Here is a 26,380-nt window from a genome sequence, read left to right on the forward strand (position 1 = left end):
GTTCAAAACACTGCTAGTGCAAGCTATAGCACTCCTAATTTTGGTCAGCCACGTGTGCATTCTAGAATATACAGAAACTTCCTGAGCACCCTCAAAAACAGTCACCAACTGATTGAGTGTTTTCAGAGTCAGTTACCTGATTCTGAAAAATGCTCAAGTTAAAAGGAACACAAAGCAAAAAAAAAAAAAGAAAAAAGAAAAGAAAGAAAATTTCAAAAGGGAAAAAAAGGGAGAAAAGGAAAAAGGAAGAAGTCTACAAAACACCCTCTAGCTCAATGCATTATTTGACCATACTGGCAACAGACCACTTCCTAACTATAAATTCTTGCATACAACTTTTCATGAAACAAAACAAATACTAGAGTAGGTATTTTAATATTTTTATTACTCTGAAACAATAAAAATTCCTATAGAAATGGTACTAAAATATTACTGCATTGAGTAATACATGAGGCAAAGCCTAGGTATAATACAGCAGTGCAGATTTGAGATAGCTGGTTTGGATGTTTGGATGCTCTTGAGGACTGTGCTCACCAGCTGCAGCAGTGAGTCCCAGCAGTGATGCAGTGTTGTTGCACTCCTTGAATGTCAGCACCTGGACACTGATGGTTCTCTTCAAACATAAAGAGACTGGCAGTGGAACCCCTGCACATCCTCAGCTGTCCATGACACATTTCTGTAAAGTTAAGCAGTAACACTGCTAAAACACATGCTCAGACCAAATCCTCCTTCCGTAGCTGTGAACTATTGTGATACTCAATTAGCACCATTTGATAAGTTCTCTTCAAGAACACACTCTTTGTGGCCAGATCAGCTTGAGTGGTGGGTGTGGGGAATTGCACCTAACTTAGCTGGTGAGGTCTTGAAAGGTTCCTCCTTCCAAATCCCTTGCATCTGCAGAACCTCAGCAACACAGGTTTGTGCACGGGATAAAACAACACTCAGGTCAAGGAGAAAATATAAAAATGAATGGGAGGGGAATACAGTGTCCTTGCCTTCTTGGAAGTCAACAGCAGCCAGCTCTGTAGGACTTCAGTCCACAGGTCTAAAACTGGCAGCAGCCCTAGACAGTAGCAGAGGAGGGCACTTGCCGTTCTTGATACAAATATAGCCCCATTTGCAAGTCAGATTTATTCAGGGAACAATCCATGCAACAGCCAATTGTTTCCAGCACAAAATTCTGAAGCACAATAAAAACTTAGGCATAAAATAATTAACATATACTTAATATAATGAAATATTAATAATACAGTTAACCTTGTACTGACTTGATTATGTAACTTAGCAAAACCTCCACTGCTAAAATCAACCAGAAGTTCCACACGGCTGCACCAGACTGACACAAAAATTAAATGGTCTCACTTCAGGATTCAGGTCAACTGTCATAAGGATCACAGATGGTTTAGGCTATCTAGGCTGAATCTATGTTTCTCCTTGATAAATATCAACAATGAACAAATAAAAATAACTGAAACACAGTTTTAACATCCATCTTAACGCTAATGACGGAATGTATGTTTTATGGGTTTCACTTTTTTGACTGTCACAAGAGAAACATCTTATTTTTGTATTCTAGCATCAACAAGTATAATTTAAATTTATCTAGCTATGACCAAGCAAAGTTCCAGTCATGACTTCACAGGTTTCATCTCCCTTTAGCTAACAGACATAGATCAAATTATTTTTCTTGTGCATTCCATTAATGCTGATGATACTCAAGGTCCAGAAAGTGTAAGACAAATCCTACTTGAAGGACACAAATGGAGAAGGGGATACTTCCTACAGCCTACATATCTATAAAGGCATTGAAATCACAGCTGTACCTGTGGACAGTGATCTAGCAACATCTGTGAAACATTTCATTTTTGTCAGTTTTTAGAAGGTAACTGCTAAAGTAAATCCCAAAGCAGAAGGAAAACTTTTTTTTTTTCCAATTCTTAAGAAATTACTTACACATGAAATATATACTAAAGAACAAAGGTTGCACTGCAGATCAGGTCTTGTACTATATGCCAGTTTTTTGATTTAATTGTGGCAGAATGTTCCCTGAACAACTGTTGTTAAATGATATGCTAAATGTTAAATGATATGCTAAATTGCATTGAGATGTAGCAAAAAATCCTGTAACTCAGCACTGGTTTCTAAGAAGCCATAGCTGAAATAATAACATAAACCCATACTTATTTTCTTGGCAGAGGTGATGTATCCTTGTGAAGAGATGTATTGCTGGGAAATCTACAGATAAGACATATGTAAAACCCCTCACTCTCGCACCATCTCAAAGCCTTAAATGAAGCGGGCACAATGATTGGAGAACTTTCAAACAAAGAAAGCTTAAATCCCCCTGCTCCCCCCGCCCTCACTAACTGGGTTAATAATTGGAAATAAATGTAAAAATATAAAAGCAGAAAAAAATATGATGGATTTTCTTATAAAGCGATGCCCCCCGATCTTCAGTTAGTATCACCATCCATTTACAAGGCAAGTCTTGCACTTCTAAGGAGTTCTCTGAGGAATTGCTCTGTACGGTTCGATCAAAGAGGACTAAAATCTGAAAACGCCACACTCGGAAAGCCGCGAAGCAATCCCCGAGTTACGGGAAAGCTTTGGCCGGGGAACAGCCCGGGAACGGCCGGGACGGGGCAGCGGGCGGAGGACACCGGGCCCGGGGCTGGGCCGCCCGCCCCCAGCATCCCCTCACTGCGATTGGCCCGACCGGGCCCACCCGGCAGCAATCTCACTTCTGGTTGGCTCAAACTTCCGGGCCGCTTCGGGGGGCCAATAAGCCATGGGTTTGTTTTCCCGTCCCAAGATGGCGGCGCTCAGTGGTGCTTCTGTGGAAGGGAATGGCGGGGAGTGAGGCCTGAGGGAGCAGGCCGGGGCCGCGAGTGCGGAGGGGGATGAGGTGACGCCGCTATGGCGAGCGACGGGGGCAGGAAGCAGTTCTGGAAGCGGAGCGGCGCGAAAGTGCCGGGCAGGTGAGAGGAGCCGCGGAAGGTCGGCGTCGCCGGCCCCTGGACGGTGCCGGGCCGGGGGCTCGTCTGTGCCCGTCCCGCTCCGCTGTGACCCCAACACCGCGTTCCTGCCCTTCGGCCGCCCCGCCCCACGGGACCCCGCGGGTCCTTGAGTCTCCGCCGCAGGGACCGGCTCCGGTCGGTCGCCGCTCGGACGCGGGTCCCTTGTTAGCTCAGTGCTCGGAGCCCTCCGGCGCTGGGCGCCTCCAGTGCTCTGGCGGAGATGCTGGTGGTCTCTTAGCGTTGGTATAGCTTGTGTCAGAAAGTTTGTTAAATAATTGTCTGAATGTGCGTTCCCAGCCTGACATCGCGGTTAAAGGAGTTAACGTGATCGTGGGAATGTGTTCGCCGGGAAGTTTTGAGTGGGAGAATGTTTGTAGTTCTCCGCAGAGCCAAGTTCGGGTGTTTTGAAACTTGATCCAAGTTATGAAATTTTTGAAATGCTTTATAGGAAGCTGTATTTTCTAGGCATAGAAACATGTTTTAGTTTCTGCTACGTACTTCAAAACATTGTCAATTTCTCAGCTTTATTCTGAAGAGTGAACAGCAGAGCAGTTGTATTAGTGCAAAGAGCTACGAGCGCGTTCTCCCATTAAAGATTTTCCAGGGAATAGATCCCCAAAGTCCTATTAACTCTTTTGACTGTTACATCAGGGTGGAAATATACGTTCAGATTATTATTTAACAATAACATTCTCTGGTCTTACCCTTAAATTATTCTCACAGTACAGTTTTCTATATTCTTTTTGTAAGAATGATGTGTACTTGTGGCTCTCAGAGAACAGTAACTCTATATTTTACACCCTTAACCTGAACTCAGCAAAGCGGTCTGGCTCATCATTTACCTTCTTACATTTTCAGTTACCCATAGGCACTAACAGGGAGTGGTTTTGTTTCTTTAGTTACAAACTAACTTTTTCAGTCCAACTGTTGTCCTTCTCCCTATATGTTTCTTTTGTAACTTTGCTGAATCTCTTGAGAGTGAAGCACTTCAGGCCTTCCTCCCTTGTGCTGGATCTATAAATAGTTGCAGTTAATTTGCAGGCAACTGCAGGCTTGTGGCAAAACAAGGACACTGTGGAGAATGTGCCTTTGATTTTAATTTATTTTTTTTCATGGCATAGAGAGGACTGTTGTTTTTTGTTTGAGTGGATTTGCATTGCAGGCATTCAGAGAGTGCTGTAAGGAAAAGGCATGTTCTGAGTGTATGGAAATGGACAGTGACACCTGACCCTCATAAAAGTGTAGAGAAGTGAATGTGCTTGTGGAGAGGATCTGTGGAAAAGCTGGTGGGGAATTGATTTTCATGGAATCACATAAAAATTGTTAAGAGTTTTGATAAACCACCATTTTCAGTCACCACTAGGGCTAATTTCACTGGTATTAATGCTGCAGCTGTTGTGAAAGTCTAAGCCTCCCTTAAAATCTGTTTTGACTGCAGTCTTTTTGGCTTGGTTCTATCTTAGGTTTACTAAGGTTGGACTTTCTTATCTTTATGGTCTGAAGATAGTTTTTGGTACGTCAGGAGGATATGTTTGTTCTGTGTGATTTTTATTACAGGTTTGGGTAGTTGTTAATGTTGCATATGTTTTATTTCTCTTACAATTAGAGAGCTCTGTAGTAATAATTTCTAATATGAAGCCACATTTAAGTCTTGATGGGTCTTCTGTGGCATTTTTTTTACTTACAAAATAGTTTTATACCCCATAACTGGGAGGTAATGAACTTTTATTTTGTAGAGAGTTTTGCTTTTCACACAAGAACATGCTATTTTGTGATGTTAGAGGCTAGTGAATAAGTATGTCTTTGGAAGTTTGTTTCAAAGCATTCTTTTAATGCTCCTATGTCTTTTCTTCTCTAAGCTGTCACCTTCTGCATTTTTCTGTAGCTTTGTCATCCTTGTACTTTAGTAATGGTTAAGAACTGTCTGGTTGGATTTTGGGTGATAAGGGTACGTAGAAGATTAAATCTCTATAGATATTTCTTTGAGAATTTTTAATTTTTTGCAAGAGATGAAGAAATGATAAATCTGAGAAGAGAATTTTTGTAGATTCTTACTGCAGAGTCTAACTTATTTCTTATTTTAGTTCCTAGTTAGAAAAATAAAATAGCCTAAAATAGCCTTAGCTTAACAGAGTTCCTGTTTAGCAAATCTATGATTTTTATTAAATTAAATTAAATTTTATTAAATTAAATACTTCTTAGTATGCACATCAATTGCAGTTTCATTATTTTTTATTTTTGAAACAGACAACTGTTGGAACATTTCTCTTTATTATTGACTATTTAATACACAAAAACTCTCCAAGTATTTATTGTTTTTGTGATAACTCTCTTTGTTTTCCTTTAGTATTCAACATGTGTACGGAGCTCAGCATCCACCTTTTGACCCATTATTGCATGGAACGTGAGTTAACCTAATATTTAAATATTCCAAATATTTTGTGTCTCCTCTGTCTTCTCTTTTTTTTTCCTGTTGGCTATAAAGTTTATTGTTATTCTTCCTTTTTCAATTTTTGTCATAATCTTGACTTCTCTGTTTTGACTTCTCCTTTGTGACTTCCTGATGGTTACCATATTTGCAGGAACAAATTGGATCTTTCAGATCTTAGCTAACATAGATTGCCAACTGCTACTATTTATTTCTAATGCCTTATACATGGGAAATTGTGGTAAAGTAAAAAAATAGTGTTACAAAGACAAGTATTTAGTTGAAAGGACGTCATGCTTCTACTAAATTTTTCAAGGGCTGGTTTCAGATAGTACAAAAGTAAACATTCTAGTTAATTTTCAGATGATACAGAGTTGGAGGCAGTTGAAATGTGGGATCCTAAGGGTTGAATTAAAAGAAATGAGATTAATTGGCTCAAAATACGGAGGTATAGATACCCAGGAATAAAAACTGGAAGTTTATTGCTTGAAGTGACAGAATTAGAGAAAGACCTTGCTGTTTTAGACAGTGATGACAAGTCAGGTGAAAGTGCAAGTGTTGTAGCACCTGTTAGGGAAGATACTCTCTGTAGGACATAACAGAAACATTATATCTGATACTATGTGAGAACTGAGTAAGAACTTTTTCTGATTAGCTGTTCTGCCTGCCTTGCCTTAACAGAAAAAAGAAAAACTAGCCGAGGTGGAGAGAGAGGGAGGTCAGAAACAAGCTCAAGAACCATCTTGATGCGATTCTGTGCAAGATGACCTTGCTTGAGCAGGGAGTGTGGGCCAGATGACCCTCTGTGATCCCTTCCCATCTTACCCATTAAATTAATACAATTAAATTAATGGCAGTAACTTCTTTATTTCTTGTGAACAGACTAAGAAACCCTCTCAACTTTATACCTTATTCAGCTCACTTCTGAAGGGAGATGTGATTGCTCTGCATTACTGTAAGTGAGAGCAAGTTCCAGGCTAGGGAGGGATACTTGGTTCATATCTCATACTGCCTGTTGACAGAGGGGCAAAAGGTTGGGAGCTGATCAGGGTCCACTTAGACTAGTAACTAGAAGAAATATCTTCCCTCTGAGAAGAGCAAAGTTCTGAAGGAAATCCATGCTGGCATGCCTGGATGGGGAGGAATGATAGATTTAATGAGTTTTAAGGTGAGACTTGGTTTGTTTATGACAGTGATTGTACTGTGTGATTGCTTATGGTGACTTAGGAGTAGACCATGACTTGATTTCAGCTTCTGTGCTGTTATGCAGCAATTGCATTGAATGGGCTGAAATCTACAGAAATGAATGAAGCAAGAACAGTGCAGTGTGCCCTATTTTATAAGCTATTCTAGTAGTAATCCTTTCATGTGATTTTGGGGGTGGTCTTTTTTTTTTTTTTTTTTTTTTATTGTTTGGGTTTTGTTTTCTTAAGAAAAGGGAAGGAAAGATTTGTTTCACTTCCATTCAAAGCAACAAAGTGTCAATTTTTATAGCCCTTGTTCTCAGATTTCTTCAGGTGTATGTTAGTGTGGGTGGCTGTAGTGGCAACATGAGTGGAGAGAGATAAATGTTTGCTACTTATGTAGCATCAACTTTCAGGGTTTGGTCCTACCCAGAGTGTTTTGCTTCTTTACTAGTTTTCTAAATAGTGTGTTTTTGTTTTTGAACAGCTTGATAAAACCAGGCTCAAAGCCACCTACAACTCCAGTGAAATTGAAGAAAGTCAGCACCTTTCAAGAATTTGAAAGTAACACAAGTGATGCTTGGGATCTTGGAGATGATGATGATGAACTCTTAGCAATAGCTGCTGAAAACTTAAATACAGAAGTGGTCATGGAAACAGCTCACAAAGTAATTCAGAATCACAGCAAGCTACAAGAACAGCATAAATATCAGGAAGAACATCTACAGGAAGAAAAACAAGAGGAATTTGCACAGCTGACTTCAGTTGCATGTGGTGATAATAGGCTTGTTAAATCAGTCAGTGAAGGTCATACATCAAGTTCATTAGGTATGTTGGAAAGTGAAAAAGGTCTTGGGAGGGAGCTACCATATTTGCCCCTGTAAGACAGTAAACCCTTCCCAATGCTTTATTAATATTGCAGGAAAACAGAGTTTATCGCTAGTGATTTATTTGAGAGGAAGATTGCATGCCTTACGAAATCCTAATGAATCTGTGTGAGGGAAGAATAATTAAACTTTTTTTTGTTTTCACTATTTGTTTTTCACTATTGTGAACAATTATAAATAAATTTTAATTGAAATATAAATATAATTAAAATATATTGAAAAGCAGGAGGAGAAAATCACGCAGGGGGACTGAGCGATTCACCGTCATGTGATCTTTTCCATGGTTTTATATATGCTTTCAATTGCTATAATTTCAAGATTTCTCAGTGGTTGTTTTTTTGTTTTCTTTTTTTTTTTTAAAGAATGTAAGGGAGGGAACAGCTTTTAGTAACACAGATTGTAGAAATCCATGAGCCTTGCTATTAATATGATCTCTTATGTATTTTAATTGTGGAATACTGCTTCAAAGAGAAATGCTCCTTCTGCTAAATCCAAGTAATTTGAAGAAGTCCAAACTTCTGCTGTGCTTGAGTTTGCATTTTTCAAAAACAGAATTCTGTTTTAAATTTACAAATTAAATTCAAATGATTAATAGCCTTCTCACTAGCTGAGGCTAACTGCTATACTTCTTCTTCCCTTCAGATATTGCTAGTGAAAATTCTTCCATGCAGAGATCACAGTCACTTCCACAAACTTCTATACCTCCCTTGGCAAGTGGAATAGCAGACTACAGCACCTCAGTTACTCCTGCATTAACTGAGAGAGAAGCGTCTCGACTAGACAAATTTAAGCAGCTTCTGGCTGGCCCAAATACAGATCTTGGTGAGTGTTTCTCATAGGACCTATGAATTACCTCTGAACTATTCTTAAACTATAGAATTTTCCTGTTTGATGTACTGTCCTGCCATATGGTTTGGTTAGGGTCTAATTCCTTTCAACACTGAAAATTGATCTTACAAAAGAATAAAATTGGAAGTTTGTAGTACTCCTGCTTTTAATAAGTGATTTGCATACATCCTACTGATATATGTAGGGTGTTCCATGGGTTCGTGTTCTTTCTCACATTATTTCTTCCTACCAGACTAATCTCTGTAGAAAAAACCCCCACAGTATAATTAGCTGTGTTTATTGTTAATGCCTGATAATAGAACAGCTTGGTATATAAGTGTGATTTTCATGCTTGGAAATAAATAGGAGTGAAAAATGATGAGACTTGTAAGTATTACTGCTTGTCTACGCTGTGAGCCTTCTTCATGTTCATAGGCTGATACAGTGGTTCTTGTGTCTCATCTGTGAATGCTGACAACAAGTCAATGGGAAAACAAATGTATTGTCAGATAACTTGGCTGTTCCCTTTGTTTACTGGATTTTAGCTGCTGAATAGTCAATATAAGTGCCAAGAGGGTATCACAGAATCAAATGGCTTTGTATCCCAAGTGAAAATCTGAAGCAGGATTAGTACACTCCATTTGGAGAACTTGATGATTAGGAGTTGAGGGCAAAATAATGAATAAAGAAAATGTCTTTGAGGTAGACCATTCTGGAAGATATCTCTAGGAAACTTACAGAAAGAAGTAGAAATTGCATGTTTACAGTTCTGGAATTGATGCTCTCCTGCCTGGTCATTGTCATGAGGCTTCTTCAATATAATACAGTCCAAGCTGTAGCTTTTATTTATTTTTTTTTTCCCATGCTGTGTCTTATTGTCAGATTGATGCTGGGAGAGTACAGTTATGGAAACTGTAATAGCTGCATGAGACTGAGCATTTCAGTGAGTTATGGGACATTCTTATGAAATGAACTGTGAATAAAGGGCGTTGTTAAAACATATTTTACATAAACTTGAAAATGGTAATCAAATATCGCTTTTTAGCCCTTTTATTAGCTTTTTAGCCCTTGATCTAACAGATGTTATGACCTTTGTGATTGTGACTGACATGAAAACTCATACCTTAAGAATGTTGTGGTAGTAGAAATCTTTGTTACATAAGGTTGCAAAATCAGAGGAAAGACAGAATTTGGTTTAAACCTATCCATTTCACTTTTGCTGTATATTTGGTTTAGAATACTTTACCAGTAAATCAGATTTATGGATTAAAGGAAAATAATTTTGGAAGAAAATTATTCTTCTTACAGGAGTGTAGTCACCCTGTCGGTGGTGAACTTAGTCAATGCTATTTAAACAAACTGTGGGTTTTTTTGCTATTGAACTTTATGAATCTCACACTGAAATATATGCAAGAAAGTGAAATATGAGTATGCTTCCTTGATATTAAAGTGTGAAAAATATCTAGTAAGCTCTCAATATTATTTCTTGTACAGCCCACTAAATAATGCCTTTTCTACAGCTGTTAATAGGAAGCTTGTTCTTTCTCTTGCTGTACAAACTGATAAGCACAGTTTGAAGTTATGTGAATAGAATTTTTACCCTGTTTTGATTTTTTTTTTTTATGCAAATAGTTTGACTTTTGTATCTGGAATATGTCCAATAGCTCATGTATCTATCTACATTATAGGTAATACATTATGGTTTTAGTGAAAGAAATGAACTTGTTATTCATGACATGCAAGCTCTTGATGATCATGAAGCTCTTTAGGGGTAGATAATGTATGATAGTACTGCTTGGACTGCATTCTTGGTATCTGTTAGAGAAACATAGATACATATGTAAACATGTATATGCTTATTGCTGTATGCACAATTAATCAGAATCTGGTGTGTGTGTGTCTGTATGCATTTTTAATGTATGGATTTTTGGAAGATGTTTGGGTGGTTTTTGTGTTTCTTTTTTTGTTTTTTTTTCCCCCCCGTTTTTCTTCAGAACAATACTGGAAATGTACTAAGGTAGAAACTAGGCAATAAGCTCCAAGCTAAAATTTGTGGTGATCAGTATAGGGATAAGTGGCTGTTCTGTTGCAGATGGCTTATTCTGTCTGTGTGTGTGGGGTGATGTGGTATGTGTGAGTGTTTTGTGTTAGAGCCACAAATAGTTGGGCTTTGTTTGTCACAATTAATTAAATTAGTAGGACAGGGAGACATTTTTGTAAATATTTCTCTTCATTTCTGCAATTATTAGGCTTGGTTTTGCTTGGAAGTAGAAGTAAACTGAAGTAAAGTATTTGTGGTGTTTGTTTTCTTGGTATAGTTTCACATTTTGCTGAAATAGATTACGTAACAAGTCCTTTCAAAGCAAAATAAAAGTTAGTTAATTTGTGGAACTGTAGCCGTGTCATGCACACATTCTCTTATTATTATAAGGGAAATCAACATTGACTATGAGTACAAAGGAATGCAAATGACCTTGAAATCCTTTAAGTCACACTTGAATAATCATTATCCTATAAAGATAGTGTAAAATGCAATTTTAGTTGTGCATGCCAACTAGAGGTATGAAAGAGTATGTTCTTTCACAATAAAAATCTCAAGAAGATGAATTATGTGTATAAATTTGGAAGTGGAGATTATTTTAGTCATTGGAAACCACTAACAGATTTTGGAGTTGGATTTGGTCCGCAGGCTGGCTACTTTGAACTTGTGGAAATAGGTAGTTACTGCAAGAAATGTGGGCTGGTAGAAGGAGCTTATTGTAAGAAGCAGTTTGGTTGGACAGGGATTTGAGGAGTCACCCCTGTCAATTAGATCATAGTGAGATGTGTGGGTGCAAGGTCAGGAAGCAGAGTGGGGCTGTTGGTAGGACAGCCGAGTTCAGGAGACAGCTGCAGAGTAGACTGTAGGGTCTGTTTGTCTGCATAGCTTCCCACTCCTGTAGTGCATGCCAGCTTATTCAGCAGGAATAATTCATAGTAGTTTTGCACAATCAACCTGTGTTTATGCAGTCAGTTTGCAGCAGACTTACTGAATTTCAGGTCCTGTCTTTCCTTGTAATGGACCTTGCATTACTAAGTGAAGATGGGCTTGCAGAATTTTTGCTAACAGTTGTGAAGCCCCCTGGTCTTGGCCTGGATGGTTGGCCGGTGGCTTCTCCGAGAACTGGCCCCAGTGACTTTGACGAGAGAGACTGCTTGATCTAATTGCTCGGAAAAGTAACTTTAATATAATGATAAAGCAAAAAACTAAACAGCATTCAGCATACAGGGAATGAACTAGAAAAAGCCAGGGTCCAGGGTCTGTGGGATTAAGGTGGGGTCTGAGCAGAGAATCCAACGGGAAAGGGTGATTTGGAATATTACAATCAATGCAGCAAAAACTATCCAATGGCAATACAGAGAATGTGGAACTTTCTGGCAACAATTTGAATAACAGGACTAGAGAATCTTGGGTAGGAGCTCCTGCTTAACTTACAGAGGGTTCTCCCATGGCTTTGGATTGAAGTTCCCTTCATTATTCAAACTGACCCCAACGCAGTTACTTGCTTTAAGAGGAGGGAACAGAACTTTAACAAAGCAGTGGAGGGGGAGTGTTTCTGAGAAGAAATTTTTCTTTACTTCTCAGTCCACTTCATATAAATTAGAGGAACAGTACTGCATGTCTATCAGGTTTCCATTTAAGGTTTAATTCTTTTTGTTAAACTTGTGTTTTTTAGTAGTCTTGTAAAATGTTTTAGGGAGCTGTTTACTGTGCAAACACAATGTAAACAATGTTGAAAAAAATCTGACAAAGCAACAAACAAGTTGTTGCATACTTGCAACTTCAGCGCAGCTGATGTATGATGGGTTACTAATATAAATTTAAAAATTAGCTGATTAAAGCACTTCCTTAATGCCTTTATCTTCAAATCAACTATTTTTCTTTTTTTTTACACATATATGGCTAATGGATATGTAATTGTATGTGAGGAACATGTTTATTTTAGTAAAATAACAACCAATGGCAAAGTCGGTGTGCTGTGTTCTCTTGATTTAATAAGGCCTCAAAACATTGTAATGCTACTGTTAGGCAACAGAACACTTGTATTATTTCAGAGTCAAACCAACTAATTTCTTAAGTTGTAAAATTGTTTTGCATGTTAGGGTCACTCTTTTCCCTACTTAGTCATGACGAATCCCAAGGTGAATAAAATATGTTGAAGTTTTAGAATACTACCTTGATAAAAATAATAGAAGGCCCTGTAAAAGCACCCATGAAAATTGTGAAGTATTCCCATCTTAAATTTACTTTAGCTGCTGTACACATTCAGGAGCACTTTTCGTTGTACTTTTTTTAAAAACTCATCTAGTTTTCTTCCTCCTTATGACCAAATCTCAAAAACGAAACCTTTTCAGAGAGTACTACAAACTGCTGAGTTGGGTGCTGTCTCTTAGCTGGTCTTTTGCTATGGAAGTAGTGGATAATGTTTTGAAGTCTTACAGAACTTGTAAAGACTAGCTGAACTCTTGATTTATCTGATGGTGGCAAAAACTAATTACAAAATTTTACAGGAGTTAAAATGCTGAAATCTCCAATTATTTTGTAACATTAGCTGGTTGTCTCTGTGTGCTATAATAAAAGAATTCAAGAGTGGGTCTCTAGAGATTAAATTCAGAAAGAAAACATGTTAGATGTCTCTTTTTCCCATCACGGTGGTATTGTTGCAGCAATTTAAAATAGGATTTTCCTATTCATGGTCACATCCGTTGTAGATATATATTAAACCTGATCTAACATAGTAATTACCTTTTCTTTCACTTATGGTTCATAAATCTAGTATTCTGTAACCACAGTCTGTTATGTCCTATAAAATTGCTTGCCAAACTGGTGCTATTGAAAATTTTCAATAACTTTACAAAATGTATTAATTGAAATGAACTTGATTAATTTTGTTCCCAGCTTCATTAATTTATCTGCACTAAGCTACACAGTGATTTATCTCCGTGCTCCTAGTACATCCATGTCATTTAGAATTTTAATGCCCCCTACAGCTGTGAATTACTTGTAGTTGATCATGTGAGTGCCTATTCTTCTTTCAGTTTGTTGATATATAGTATAGAGTTAACATGTGTCCTGCTGCTTGGTGTGATGTGCCATTAGTTATATCTGTCTTTTCAAGTTATTATCACCAAAAGGTATCCTCTCTGATTCTTGTTCTGTTCTAGTTAGCTTTTATCTACAAAATGTGCTTTCCTATTTAGCTAATAAAAGAAGATTATTAACTAGACAGTATTGTACCAGTAGACTTTGAAACATTTTTTTTTATTAATTCAGAGTCTTCTGAAAGAAATGAATGTTAAATACCCATTATTTATTCCCTTTTTAGTTACTTGTTGCAGGATTAGTATTTTGTCTTTCTGCTTTCTGTGGGTTGGTCTCATAACTTGTATTTTCATTTACTAGTAAGTATTTGTTCTGATTACTGCTCTGGTGGAATATTTCAATGTAAAGGTATTAATTTATGTTTTTTTGTTCTAACTAGATGATAATAGATTCCTTAAACAATTCTGAGAAGTTTTTGCATAGTTTGTTTCTTCAGGATGCATTTCTCTTCCTTTGTTAAGTTGCTAGATTGACATAGTAGTTCCAGACCTGTGCTGATTCTAGCGATTGCCCCAGTTTGAGTGTAGGACCTTACACTTGTCCTTGTAGAACGTCATGGGGTTTGCCTTGGCCTACCTCTCAAGCCTGTCCGAATCTCCCTGGATGGGATGTGCTCCTTCCAGCAAGTCCACTGTGTCACAGCTTGGTGTCATCTGCCAGCTTGCTGTGTGTGCGCTCCGTCCCTCTGTCAGTGTCATTGAGGAAGATACTGAATGCTATTGACCCAGTGTGGAGCTTCGTGGGACACCACGCGTTACTGGCTTCCGCTTGGAGCTGAGCTATTGACTGCAACCCTTTGGATAAGGAACTGACTGAATGTCTGTATCTTACAGCCCGTCCCTCAAACAAATCTCTCCAGTTTTAGTGGCAAGGATGTTGTGGGGGACTGTATCAAAGGCTTGCAGAAGAACTGTAGTTTAGTTGTAGATTAATATTGTTATCTTTTAACAAGGATTTGTTAATTTTGAGTGAAGACTCCTTACTCTTATGTGTTTCAAATGCCATCTATCATTGAATTAAGTCTTTATTGAGGGAGGAAAAAAAAGTAAGACTGAACAGCTGCAGCTCCTATTAACAAACAAGAGAATCTTTCCCTTTTCTCAGTTCTGACAAAGGAGCCTGTAACCTAAAGCTTTCCCTTTTTTTTTTTTTTTGGTCAAGAGTTTTGGTATTCAAGTATGGCTTGAATTAATAAATGCTTAAGAGGCATTATAAACTACACAGATGAGCCTAGTTCTGAGGTTCTGGACTTCTTGCCTATAAATAGAAGATCTATGTGATTTTTTTTTGTTATTATCAGAATAGCTTAGAGACTAAACTGTTTCTTTTTGTATGGATGTCCACAGAGAACATTTCAGGTTAAAACCATCGATATGTTCAAAAAGAAGGGTGCTCTTAGCACAGTCCTTAAAACTCTCATGTTATACTCATGGCTCCATTAACAAAGAGTGGAGTTCTGTACTATGTCTTTTTCCAAGTGGATTTGGATGTAGAGCATTACTGTGGGACCCCTAAGTTTAGCTGATGTGAAGGGGTTACTGTAGAAAAAAAAAAGCCCACTAAATTGCCATTCAAATTTCTGTGTACACACAAAAATTGCCTTGGTAGTTACAACTAACTGATCATCAAAAAAGAAAAGAGTTAGCATTCTACTCCAGATTGCAAGGTTGATTAATTAAAAGGGTTTTTTGTGTCCATTAAAGTTTTAGCAGAATTTTTAGGAGATTATTGCACTGATTTTTGATCAGGTGTTCAAAAACAGTCTGTGAGTCTTAGCCATGTGGTGAATATTCAGTGAAGAGTGATATTTTAGTCTGGATGAACTGGGAGAAAGAGAAGTACTTCACTATGAAGTGTTCTTGTAGTTTTTTGTTTGTATGGCTGTTTGTTTGTTGGTTTGTTTTTGGTGTGCCATCTCCCTTCCTTACCTGAGAGCATCATGAAAGCTGAACCTACAATTTGTGAAACCTGTATTAACTAGTAAAATAGATAGGTGAGAAGTTCAGTGTTCTCTCTTGAAGTCATAGACTGAGGGAGCAACGTTGCCTCTTCCCATGACATTTTGCAGATTTTGTGGCACGGGAGTGACTTACCAGGAATGTCACCAACAAAATTATTGAGAACTCTGAACATGCTCTGTGTCCTGAAGCTTTTGAACACCAAGATAGCAATGTACATGTTGTAATGAGTAGCACATACAGCTTATAAATCAATTTATGAAGGCTCAAGGAAGTATAATTAATCCTTTAGGTTTTCTTGCCAGCATCTCTTTCACTATTAATAATGTTGGAACATAAGTCATTGTTGCTTCATTAGCAGCATGCCCAGAACTGGAAGAAGTACATAAAACTTGTCTGGGATGGTAAACACGGTGGAGCAAGTTTCACTGTATATGTCTGTGCTATGCTGCCTCCCTGTTGCAGATTATTGGTTAGGTTTGCCCTCACGTGTGTTTTAGCCACAATGGACAATTACTCTGGATGTGATGTATGTTTGCCGTTAACTGAGAAAAACTTCCATGGATCAGAGGTTAAGGGCTAGCCTTATACAGGAGTTTGTTATAATAGAACCTATGTAAAGCTAAACTAAATAATACTTGCAGTGCAATCACTGAAGTAAAGACTCATAATTAAATCATTAAGAGCTGCTTTTTTTAAAAAAACCATTCAGAATAGGGTATAAAAGGTTTTCCTTTAGTTGTACATGAAAGGTTGAAAACTGTTTCGATGGCATTAATGTAAAAATAAAAACAGTTGATGATGCACAGAAATTGGATGTTTTGGGGGAACTATGCAAAACAGCATCTGCTGCTGCCACAGTTGTTCTCCGTTACTTATCATTTCCATCACTGGCTTCACATGTTACAGGTCTTAGCAATTTCAATAATCATTTTGCCTTAGTTTTCCTAATCACTTGCTTTCTTGTACCTTGTAACACCAACCTCATCTGCTTCTGCTTCTGACTTTTTATGTGAAGTAGCAGACAAAATGTGCTTTCCTACTCTTTTCTGGCAAAGGCTCTGAAAAGGATCTTACCCTGTATTTACAAAGGTGGATTGGACTTTATTTCCTGTTTCTGCAGCATTCAGAATAACTCTTTGTTCCATTGAGAAGATTAAGGGCAGTATTTGATTAAAAAAAAAAAAAATTAATGAAGTGCCTAACAGAGCTATTATTCATTTTGAAAACCAGTTGCTGTGGTTGCCATAGTAATAACAAGCCCTGTATTCAAGTTATTTTCTATATGTACTGCCTGTATTATAACGTGCTGTTGGGGGAGCTGCAGTTCTATGAATCTCTGCTTTTGAAAGAACTTTCCAGCTTTGTATAGTTAAAATATCCAAGGAATTTATGTTGTAGGAACATAAAACATGTAAATCTAGTTTATCATATCTATCATGGAGTTGCTCATGCAGGCCATGGCTTCATGTAGCCATTTATAGTAATCTCAATGAAATAACAGCTGTATCAAAAATGAATAATACATACAGAGAAATTTTGAACTCCTTTAATATTTCTTATTTTTTATATATTTGTAATGGGTAGAATGATTAGCTTGTAGTTCCAAGAAAAATACTTGTTGACTTGGTTGTTTGCCCTCATGTGTTTTAGGTATAGTAGGTAATAACTCCAGTAATTGCTTGTACACTTAAAAGCTGGCAAACTAATGGCATGTTTTCTTTGTAAAATTCCCCATGAAATATTTATGAAATATGAGAAGTCTTTAAATCTAAATGCAGTAAAAGGATAGTCCTAAGATTTCTGTTAGAGCAAATGTGTTAAACTTTTTCTTCCTCAGAGAGAGGGAATGTATCTGTAAATGTATTGTAGTAAGCCAGACAAAACAAATTTTTTCCTAAATTAATCAATCATATTAATTTTAAGCATTTTCATACCATATTATACCTTCATAATAAAATATCCTAAAGCAACATTTCTGTGAAAAGTAACTGCTGTCTCCTAAGCAGAAATGATAGTTGGCTAGTATGAGCAAATTGAGATACTTTTTGTCAAAAATCTTTGGGATTTTATAAATTCTTTCATACCATTGGTCACAGAATTATGTCAAATGATGAGGCAGCTGAAAAACAGACTAACAATTGGGGTTTAATCTGTTTCTTCAGAAAGTATCCTTTTAGTTTGGGACAGAGTTTACAGACAGGGTTTTACAGATATTGTTTTTGGATCTGCCTAATTTCAGCTGGTTCTTGTTCACACTTTTAAGAACTCATTGTGTCTGTAATTGTAATGTTTACAAGTGCTCATTTTCAAAATAATTGTATTGAAGCAAGAATATTTTTGCAATACTATCTTGATTGAAAATGTGTGCCTGATTTGTAGGTGCTATTAAAACTCTTGCAGAAAATCTGTGCTTGGGAACATACTTGGTGACTCAAAACTAGGATGTCCAGTTCCTTGGGAAATCAACAAGGGGGAGGAGTTGCTCTAATGACAATTCATTGAAGTCATGCTTTGACTAGGGAGAATGTAACATTTCAGCCAATGACAAATAGTTTAATAATTAATTAAAATACTAAGTTCACAAAATAGTTTGGGTTAGAAGGGACCCTTAAGCCATCTAGTTCAACACCCTTGCAATTAGCAGGGACATATTCAGCTAGATCAGGTTAGTCCAAGACCCTCACCCAGAGATGGAACATCTGCAACTCCTCTGAGCAACCTGTTCCAGTGTTTCACCATCTTCACTGTAAAAAAAATTTCTTCCTCGCATCTAGTCTGAAGCCGCTGTCTTATTAAAACCATTACCTCATGTCGTGTCAAAACAGATTCTGACAAAAATGCTGTCCCCATTTTGCTTATAAGCTCTCTTTAAGGATTGAAAGGCCACAACAATGCTGCCCAGAGCCTTCTCTTTTCCAGGCTGAACAACTCCAACTCTCAGCCTGTCTTTATAGGAGAGGTGGTCCAGCCCCTGCCTGATGCTACAAGCCAAACAGTTTGCTTTAGTAAAAGTTCTTCATGGTGCAAATACAGCAAGATGCGCATGTAATACAGTGTGACAATTTTACTAGTTTAACAAATAGCATACTTAACAGAAATCATCCAATTAGAAGAACAGTTAATTAAGTAATCTCCCCTTTTGGTTCTGCCCCTCTTTGAAGCTGCCCCTAGCTTCTAACCCCCTATTTATTTTGGGCTTATTATATGTCTATAATATATAGTGAAAAAATAGTGGTTCACACTATGGAGGGAAGACCACATAAGATTCCAGGAAGGTTAGCTTATTGTTCTAACATTTACATAAAGGGGTAGGAAAAGTACTATCGTTAGTTAGGAGCTATAGAACTATATAGTAGTAGTCTATAGAGCTACAAATATATGGAAAATGTATAGAACCCAAAAATCTGTTTAGCATTGTAGCCCCTTGATCGTCTTTGTGGCCCTCTGGACTCGTTCCAAAAGGTCCATGTCTTTCTCTTACTGAGAGCTCTAGAGCTGGTTGCAATACTCCGTGCCCATCTGGAGGTCTCACCAAAGTGTAGTAGAGTAGAGGAGGCACAATTACGTCCCTTGACCTGCTGGCCATGCTGTGTTTGATGCAGCCCAGGACACGTTTGGCCTTTTTCACCTGTCGAGCCTCTCGTCCACCAGTACCTGCCAGTCCTTCTCCCATGTTTATTGCTCTAATCCCTCCATCCCCTGGCCTGTACTGGTACTGGTTGGTTGACCCAACCCAGGTGCAGGACCTTTCACTTGTTCTTGTTAAACCTGATGACATTCCCATGATCCCACTTCAAATTGTTCAAGTATCTCTGAATGGCATCCCAGCTCTCAGGTGTGCCAACCACACCACTCAGCTCAGTGTCATCTGCAAATTTGCTGAGGATACACTTGATCCCGCAGTATATGTTACCAACACGGAATGAGACTGGGCTCAGTATGACCTCCTGAGGGGCACTGCTCATCACTGATCTCCATCTCAACATGGAACCACTGGCCATTTCTCCCTGGATGTGCTCATTCAAGCAATTCTTCATTCACCAAAGAGTCCACCCATCAAATCCACTTCTGTCTCCAGTATAGAGAAGGATTTTCTGGGGGACCATGTCAAAGGCTTTACAGAGGTCTAAATAGATGACACCTGTAAAGCCTTTCCTTGTCCACTGATTAGTAACTCCATTGTAGAAGGCCAAAATACTGCTCAGGCTCTTCTGGTCAGCTATGCTGGTTGTCTCAGATCACATCACTGTTCTGTATGTGCCTTCAAAGAGCTTCTAGGAAGATGTTCTGTTCCATGATCTTCCCAGGAACAAAAGTGAGGCTGACCAGTCAGTAGTCTCCAGGGTCCTCTTTTTAAAAAAAAAAATTAAGTCTCTCGTGTCTCAAGGTAACCTGAGAACTGGAATGTGAGTATTTCAATTGCATGTAGTTATTTGATTTTTAGGAACTCACCTGCTGAACCATTTGTAAGAATAAAGCCCATCTTAAAGACTGTAATAGAGGCACTTGCTGTAAAATTCAGTTATGACTAATAGAATGTAGTTAATGTATTTTAACAGCAGTATTAGAATTTAGCTTCACAGGCAAGAGTACCTAAAATGGTACTCTTGTGTATATGCTTCAATTTTTTTTCCTCATCACCAGAAGCATTTTTATTTTATGTTATAGTAGGGTTAGACCAAGTCTTCCAGGAGCAACTTTGGTCCTGCTGTTGTAATTGCTGTTGGAAAGGGCAGGGTCCTTTGTTTTCTTTCCTCTTGTTTTGGTGACGAACCATCAGAGGAAAGCATAATGTGATTTGATGCTTTAGCAGTAGTGTTGTGCAAAGGTCAGACTGTGTGCTTTTGGGGTTTGCTACTACACCTGATAAGAATTCTTGCATAGCCCTTTTGAGTTTTACTGTGTGCTCTTTGTCTCTGGCAACATAGTAGTTGATCTCACTGTGGAAAGTTAGGGCCAGAATTCTGTCTGTTTTTTTGGATTAGTCTGGAATCCTGGAATTTCAGAGGACTATGATATAGGACAGCAGTCAGTGTGAAGAAATAGAACTATCACATACCCAGGGCTAAGGGTTTGTAATGGAATTGACTTAACTCTCAGTTGTGCAATCATCTGTCTAACAGTCCTCTGTCCTGAAAGCAATTACTGTACCACTTATGAAAGCAAAACCAGAAACAAAAGCCTTGAGAAAGCTGAGAAGGATGGCATGACAACAAAGCAGAGGAGGTTATTAAATACAGTAGAAGGTTATTAAATACAATCCAAAAGGTAAAGTTCTGTGTCAGATAAGGAAAGCAGAGCAGAATATGAATCCTATCAGGCCAAATGAATGGAAGTATTTCTAAAAGACAGTTTGAGAAACAACTTAGAAACATATAAAAACTAGCTTTAAATAGTTTTTCTCAGATACACTGGGAGAAGGAACATCGCTGAAGATTTTGTAGGCCCAGCAGACAATCTAGGTGTAAAAAGAGCTCCCAGAGAGGATAAGGCAGTGGCAAAGCAACATAAATAATTATTTGTGTTCAGCATGGAAGAATGTAGGGATGTATTCACTCCCAAATCCTACATGATGGATAAATAGAGAATCTGTTTCAAATAAGTGTTATGTTGTTAAAAATCCCCCATCATTTGTCCCTGGTTTTCACTTCCATGACCAGTGCTGAGATTTCCTTCCAGAAAGAGCAGTCCTTTTGAACCCACTGCCTTATATAATGTGTGTTACTGTTTGGAATTGTGTGATAGCCCAAGCTATCCCTAATTAAAGGAAATGTACATTGCAGAGTAGGATCAGGAGGGGAGGGAGGGAAAATAAGCCGTGTTCCAATTTGCTTGTGTATTTCCTATCTTTGGCCTTAAATGAGTTACTTAAAAGTAAGTGGAATTTTTGTACTGGGTGATTTGGGATGATCTGTCATTCAATTAATCATATGCTTCATAATTCTGATTGTGACAGTTGATCTGCATATTTTCCCTTTTTCTACTTTTTCTTACTTTGCATGTGCAGTTTTCAGAGGTTGGTACCCATGTTTGGGCATGTATTCCTACTGAGGTGAGTTACGGGTGGAGCAAAAATATGGAAAGGTGAAAGATTAGAGTGGGTTCAGTGGGAATAGAGTTGAGAATGGACAACTGTGTTACTAGAAAATAATAAAAGTAGTTGCTGGGTTACAATTTATTTTCTATTTTCTTCATATACTAATTGCATAGTTTGTAAATGGTATGATTGTGCATAAAGGTAGCCAAAACTTGAAACTTGAGCAAAATGATTGTGTAAAGAAGTAATAAACTAATGCACAAGATTAGTTTTCAGCCTGGACACAAATAGATTAGCCCCAGTAAAGCATTTGTTCATAAATACTGCACAAGGACGAGTAGAGCAGGAATATGCACAGTTGGAGAATTTGCTTTTGAAGACTTGGGGCTTTCATTGGTATTAAAACAACTGGTGCTAACTGTCATGCTTTGGGGTGGAAAGGTAATACATATGTAATTCTATAGATTGTTTAGTTAAGACAGGTATTATCTCCTTTTTATTGTTTTTGTTCATAAACAATACAAAATACTGTTTTTCTACTCTGGTTCATATTATATGTTTATTTTGCCTTTACATCTTCTGACCAGTTCCTGCCTTTCTGGCTTTTAGAAGAATATAACCAGTGATATTGTTACTTATGCTGTAGCGCTTGGTATGGTGGGGATTTACTTGGAATCAGATCATGGGTGGAATTGCAGAAGTGGTAGAGGCTGTAAGCCAATACTAAAGCTGCTTGGAGGCTGAGCAAACTCCCTGGGGTGTGGAGAACTACTGTAGGTGATGTGAGAAAATGCTGTATGCAACAAACCATAGTGCAAGAAGCTGACACAAGTTGTAGGTGGCACCCTATGGTATGCCTGGATTTTACAAGTAGTCAAGGGGGAATTGTATGAGAGGTGCCCAAACAGTTCCATTGTATGGAGAGAAGCACTGAGAGATCACTTAGGGAAGTGCAGCGTTACAAGACCAACAGTGCCTGATGATCATTTCAGAAATGCCACATTTATGTATAGCTGTAGCAAAACTGGGACCATGAAGGGAAGAAATAATGGGGAGTGATTTGTTAAATGGGGCAGAGAAAAGGAGCATGCTGGAAAAAGAAGATCAAAAATGGGAAACAGGATTAAGGGATGTGGCCAGCTGCTGGGGTTCATGCTGGGCAGCTTGTGTGTGATGATCACAACTAGAGTATGACAATAAATTAAACTTCTTTCCGTTGCTTATTGCACCTTTTTTCGTTGAATCCTTGAGTATGCTGTGACAGCATACTCATAATAAAGTGTATTTGTTGTGCCAGCCTGTGACTTCTTGAATTTATCTCTTAATCTGTGCTTATTGTCTGTACAAGTTCTGCTTTCATTGTTTCTTTGAGACTTTGGTTCACACTGAACTCTAGTAGTGTCATATTTTTCTAATGTTACTGATCCTTTGGTCATTTTTTTATTCTTCCAATGCCTCTCAACTCCTTGAGAGGAAGGATAAGGGGAAAATTTATTGTGAATTGTGAAATTTCTTGGGTTTATGTGTATAAGCATGCTTTCATGCTTCTTCCGTGTATGCATATTTAGTGTGCAGAAGTACTGTGAACTTCTTAATGTTTTTTGAAAGCATATGCTGCTGCTCCTTATTTTGTGTAGACTTTATTAATATTGCAACTGCTTTACTTGCTTTGATACACTGTATTCCTTTCACATGTGTCTTAAAAATTCTTGAAGAATAATACATTTATGTAGTAAGTTGCCAGCTGTGACAATATAAGGCCTGTATACCAAACAGTAATGCTGAGAAATACTCCAGAGAGTTACCTTATCACGCTCATTACCTATTACTATCGGTGTCCCTATGGATAGCAATTATCCAGTATTTTATTAATTCATTAGGATTGCCCTATATTTCTGTAATCACTGGATTTTCTAAGAAGACCATTGTTGTGAACGCCTTTATGCTAATTTGAATGTATCTGTGTATGTAAATTGGTAGTAATTTCCTTGCTCCTCATGAAACCATTGTGTTTTAATAGATGAATTGCGAAAATTGAGTTGGTCTGGCATTCCCAAACGGGTTCGTCCAATTGCATGGAAGCTTCTTTCAGTAAGTTGTATTTTTTTTATTTTATTCTTCCTCTGCATTTAGTACTAATAGCTTTTTCAAGTGTTGCAAATGATTTTGCATGAATTGTAATCCATCAGTGATGGTTGGAAACGTGTCTTGTGCTGAATTGTAATGGAAGTTATGTTCTTTTACTCAATTTCAGGATTAATCTATCAAATTGAAAGGAGGCGGATGAGAAGTAGTAGTAAATCATGCCAGCTGTATATCTTTATTTTTCAGCCTGGCTTTTTGTGAAAGAAGGGCTTGTGATAACAGTGCCTTCTTTCAACCAGTTTTGATGGAATGGTGGAGTTCAAAGACAAGTACATTCTTAACAGTTTTCTTGAAAATAGACACACAGTAGGAAAAGCAAAGACTATCAACATCCTACTATAGGCTTCATTCTGACTTCACATTAAAGTAACTGCAAGAAAGGATTTAACACTGTAGTGAGGAAAAGCAGTGATAGCATCTAAAGGGTTTTTTGGCTGATTCTTCTATAGTGCTTTAAGATGAACAACTCTGAACCACTGTGTCAATTGAGTTGTGGCATTGGCTCTCCTGATGTCAGACCTGTGAGGCTGTTCAGACACAACCTCATTAAAAAGCTAATCACTTTTTTGTCGTGTGAGTTTTTGGCTGGCTGAGCACTCTGATCTTTTCCCTATGGCCAGAGGATATTGCAAGGGCTGTAGCCTGGGAGTAGGTTGGCTGAAGTACCATGGAGGTGTTTCAGTTGGGCATGTGGGAGAAGCTTGTGGAAATATGTGATTCACTGTGTTTGGTTTTACAGAATAGTATTTTTTTCATCTTGGTGTTTGCACTATGTTTAAAGATGTTCTTCTGCAAAAATGTAGTCCTTAGTGGAGGTATTTTTCATGTCTGTCTTTTCAGCTATAATGCTTGTGATGACAACTGGTTAAGCATTTTAGCTGTTGTTTGTCTCCTGTGGTTGGGAGAAAGTTTATGAGGATATTTGTATAAAAAAAAAGCAGAATTCTCGTGATGTCTACTCTCCAGAGGCTGTGAAAGACACATTCTCAGCAAATCTTTGTGCATTTAAGAACTGTTTAAAATTCTGAATTATACATACACACCAGTTTAGCACTATCGAATTTCTCAGAGAGTAGACTTAAATAGCTTTGCTTTTTATAGAATAATTCTGTAGGGAATGCAAAGTATTTACTTCAGATTGACACTGATTTCCAGTGACTGAAAGAGTCTTTCTTGTTGATGAGTTCTACTAAATTTGCAGCTTAGTTCCTTCTAATGCTAAATGCAGATGCGGTTTAATGGTGGGTATTCAAATATCCTGCTGTAATTGAAATTAAACATGGAGCTTACAATTTATTTTACTTCTGTTTCCAAAGCTCTATGGGATTTTGGTTGTAAAATAGGCATTTTTTTTCTCTTGAAGTTTAGGATGTCTGTTTTAAAATCCTAAAAGTAAGAAAAATTATGGCTAACTCAAAGTTGACTTTGAAACATAGTAAGCTAAAGCATAAGCATTTTAAGTTTTGAATCAGGAGACTGACACTGGGGTTTAGAGTTGGAATTATGCAAACTATAAAAATATAAAGTGAGCTGACTCCTCTTGCTTTCTTGTAAGAACATAGGCTTTCCAGGAGTTTTAACTTAAATCCAGAAGCTGTATTCCTGGTTTAGAAAAATGCCTAAGTGTAGAGTTCTCTTGTTCTGTTGCTTTAACAATTCCAGAATCTATTTCAGTTCAGTTTGCAACTTCATCTTGTGATATCTCTGCAAAAACCTGCTTTCAGATTACTTTTTTTTTACTTTAGCAATTATGTGGATTTTTTTTTGAGTAAGAGATTTATGAAACTCGCTTTTTTGTTTTTTTTTTTCTACCTCCAAATGGCAATATATTGAAAATTCTTAGCTTTGCTTAAGTAAGTCCTGCTGTGATTTCTTATCTATTATGTGGTCCTCATGTAGTATGTTTTAGAAACTCAAAGACAAGTCTTTTAGTAATCATTACTTTTCTGTGCTGTAAGGCAGCAGTTTCTTTCATCTTCTTTTCCAAGTGGGAAAGAAAAGTGCTTTCAGTTTTTTTGGTCATAAGCTCCACCATGCTTTTCTGGTGGTAATCTAATAGTGACCTACTGTTAATGTCGCAGGTAAGGGGGACTGATAATGATTATCCCAGGGAGTGTTTAAAGCCAGGTTGGATGGAGCTCTGAGCAACCTGGTCTAGTGAAAGTATGGTTGGAGCTAGATGATCTTTAAGGTCCTTTCCAACACAAACCATTTTATGATTCTATACAGTCACCAAGAGCTCCTGGGAAAATAAGTGTTCCTAAAAATCAAGTGATATTTTAATTAAAGATGTGTTGCAATACTAAAAAAAAAACAAACAGAAAACTGAAGAAACCAAAGTATAGTTATGGTTTTATTATATGTTTCAAAATTATTCAAAAGTCTTATTTAAAAAGCCCAAACTTAATTTCTTTCTCAGGGAATGGAGTATACTTGGTGGTATCTGAGGCAGATGATGATTGTCTTGTTTGTAAAACCAGCATAGAAATTGGAATTCTAAAAATATGATTTAAGAAATTGATGGGTTATTTGTTACGTAGTCAGCATGTTAATAATGTTAACAAGTGTTTTGATAAAGACAGTTTTTCAGTATAATACTCTGTTGATGTTATGCGTGTCTACTGCTAACAACATATATATATAAAAGACATGATTTATTTTTAAAATATAGCAAAAATGTTGAGCACACTGTACCTAAACAGCAAGAAGAACTATACAGGTTTTCTTCTCTTTTGAATAACAAAGCCAAA

At 37.6% G+C, this 26,380-nt stretch overlaps 1 protein-coding gene across 1 annotated transcript in view; it reads left to right on the forward strand.

Moving 5' to 3' along the window:
* The first annotated feature begins 2,825 nt into the window (after positions 1 to 2,825).
* TBC1D22A (TBC1 domain family member 22A) overlaps positions 2,826 to 26,380 on the forward strand; it is a 140,738-nt gene continuing 117,183 nt past the window's right edge. The window contains exons 1-5 of the mRNA XM_084206529.1: positions 2,826 to 2,978; positions 5,365 to 5,421; positions 7,117 to 7,457; positions 8,159 to 8,338; positions 23,506 to 23,576. Coding sequence (XP_084062655.1) covers positions 2,917 to 2,978; positions 5,365 to 5,421; positions 7,117 to 7,457; positions 8,159 to 8,338; positions 23,506 to 23,576 — 711 coding nt within the window. The 5' untranslated portion in view covers positions 2,826 to 2,916. The remainder of the gene's footprint in view (positions 2,979 to 5,364; positions 5,422 to 7,116; positions 7,458 to 8,158; positions 8,339 to 23,505; positions 23,577 to 26,380) is intronic.

Source organism: Fringilla coelebs, assembly GCF_963513975.1.
Source record: "Fringilla coelebs genome assembly, chromosome: 5".
In the NCBI taxonomy this organism is placed as follows: domain Eukaryota; kingdom Metazoa; phylum Chordata; class Aves; order Passeriformes; family Fringillidae; genus Fringilla; species Fringilla coelebs.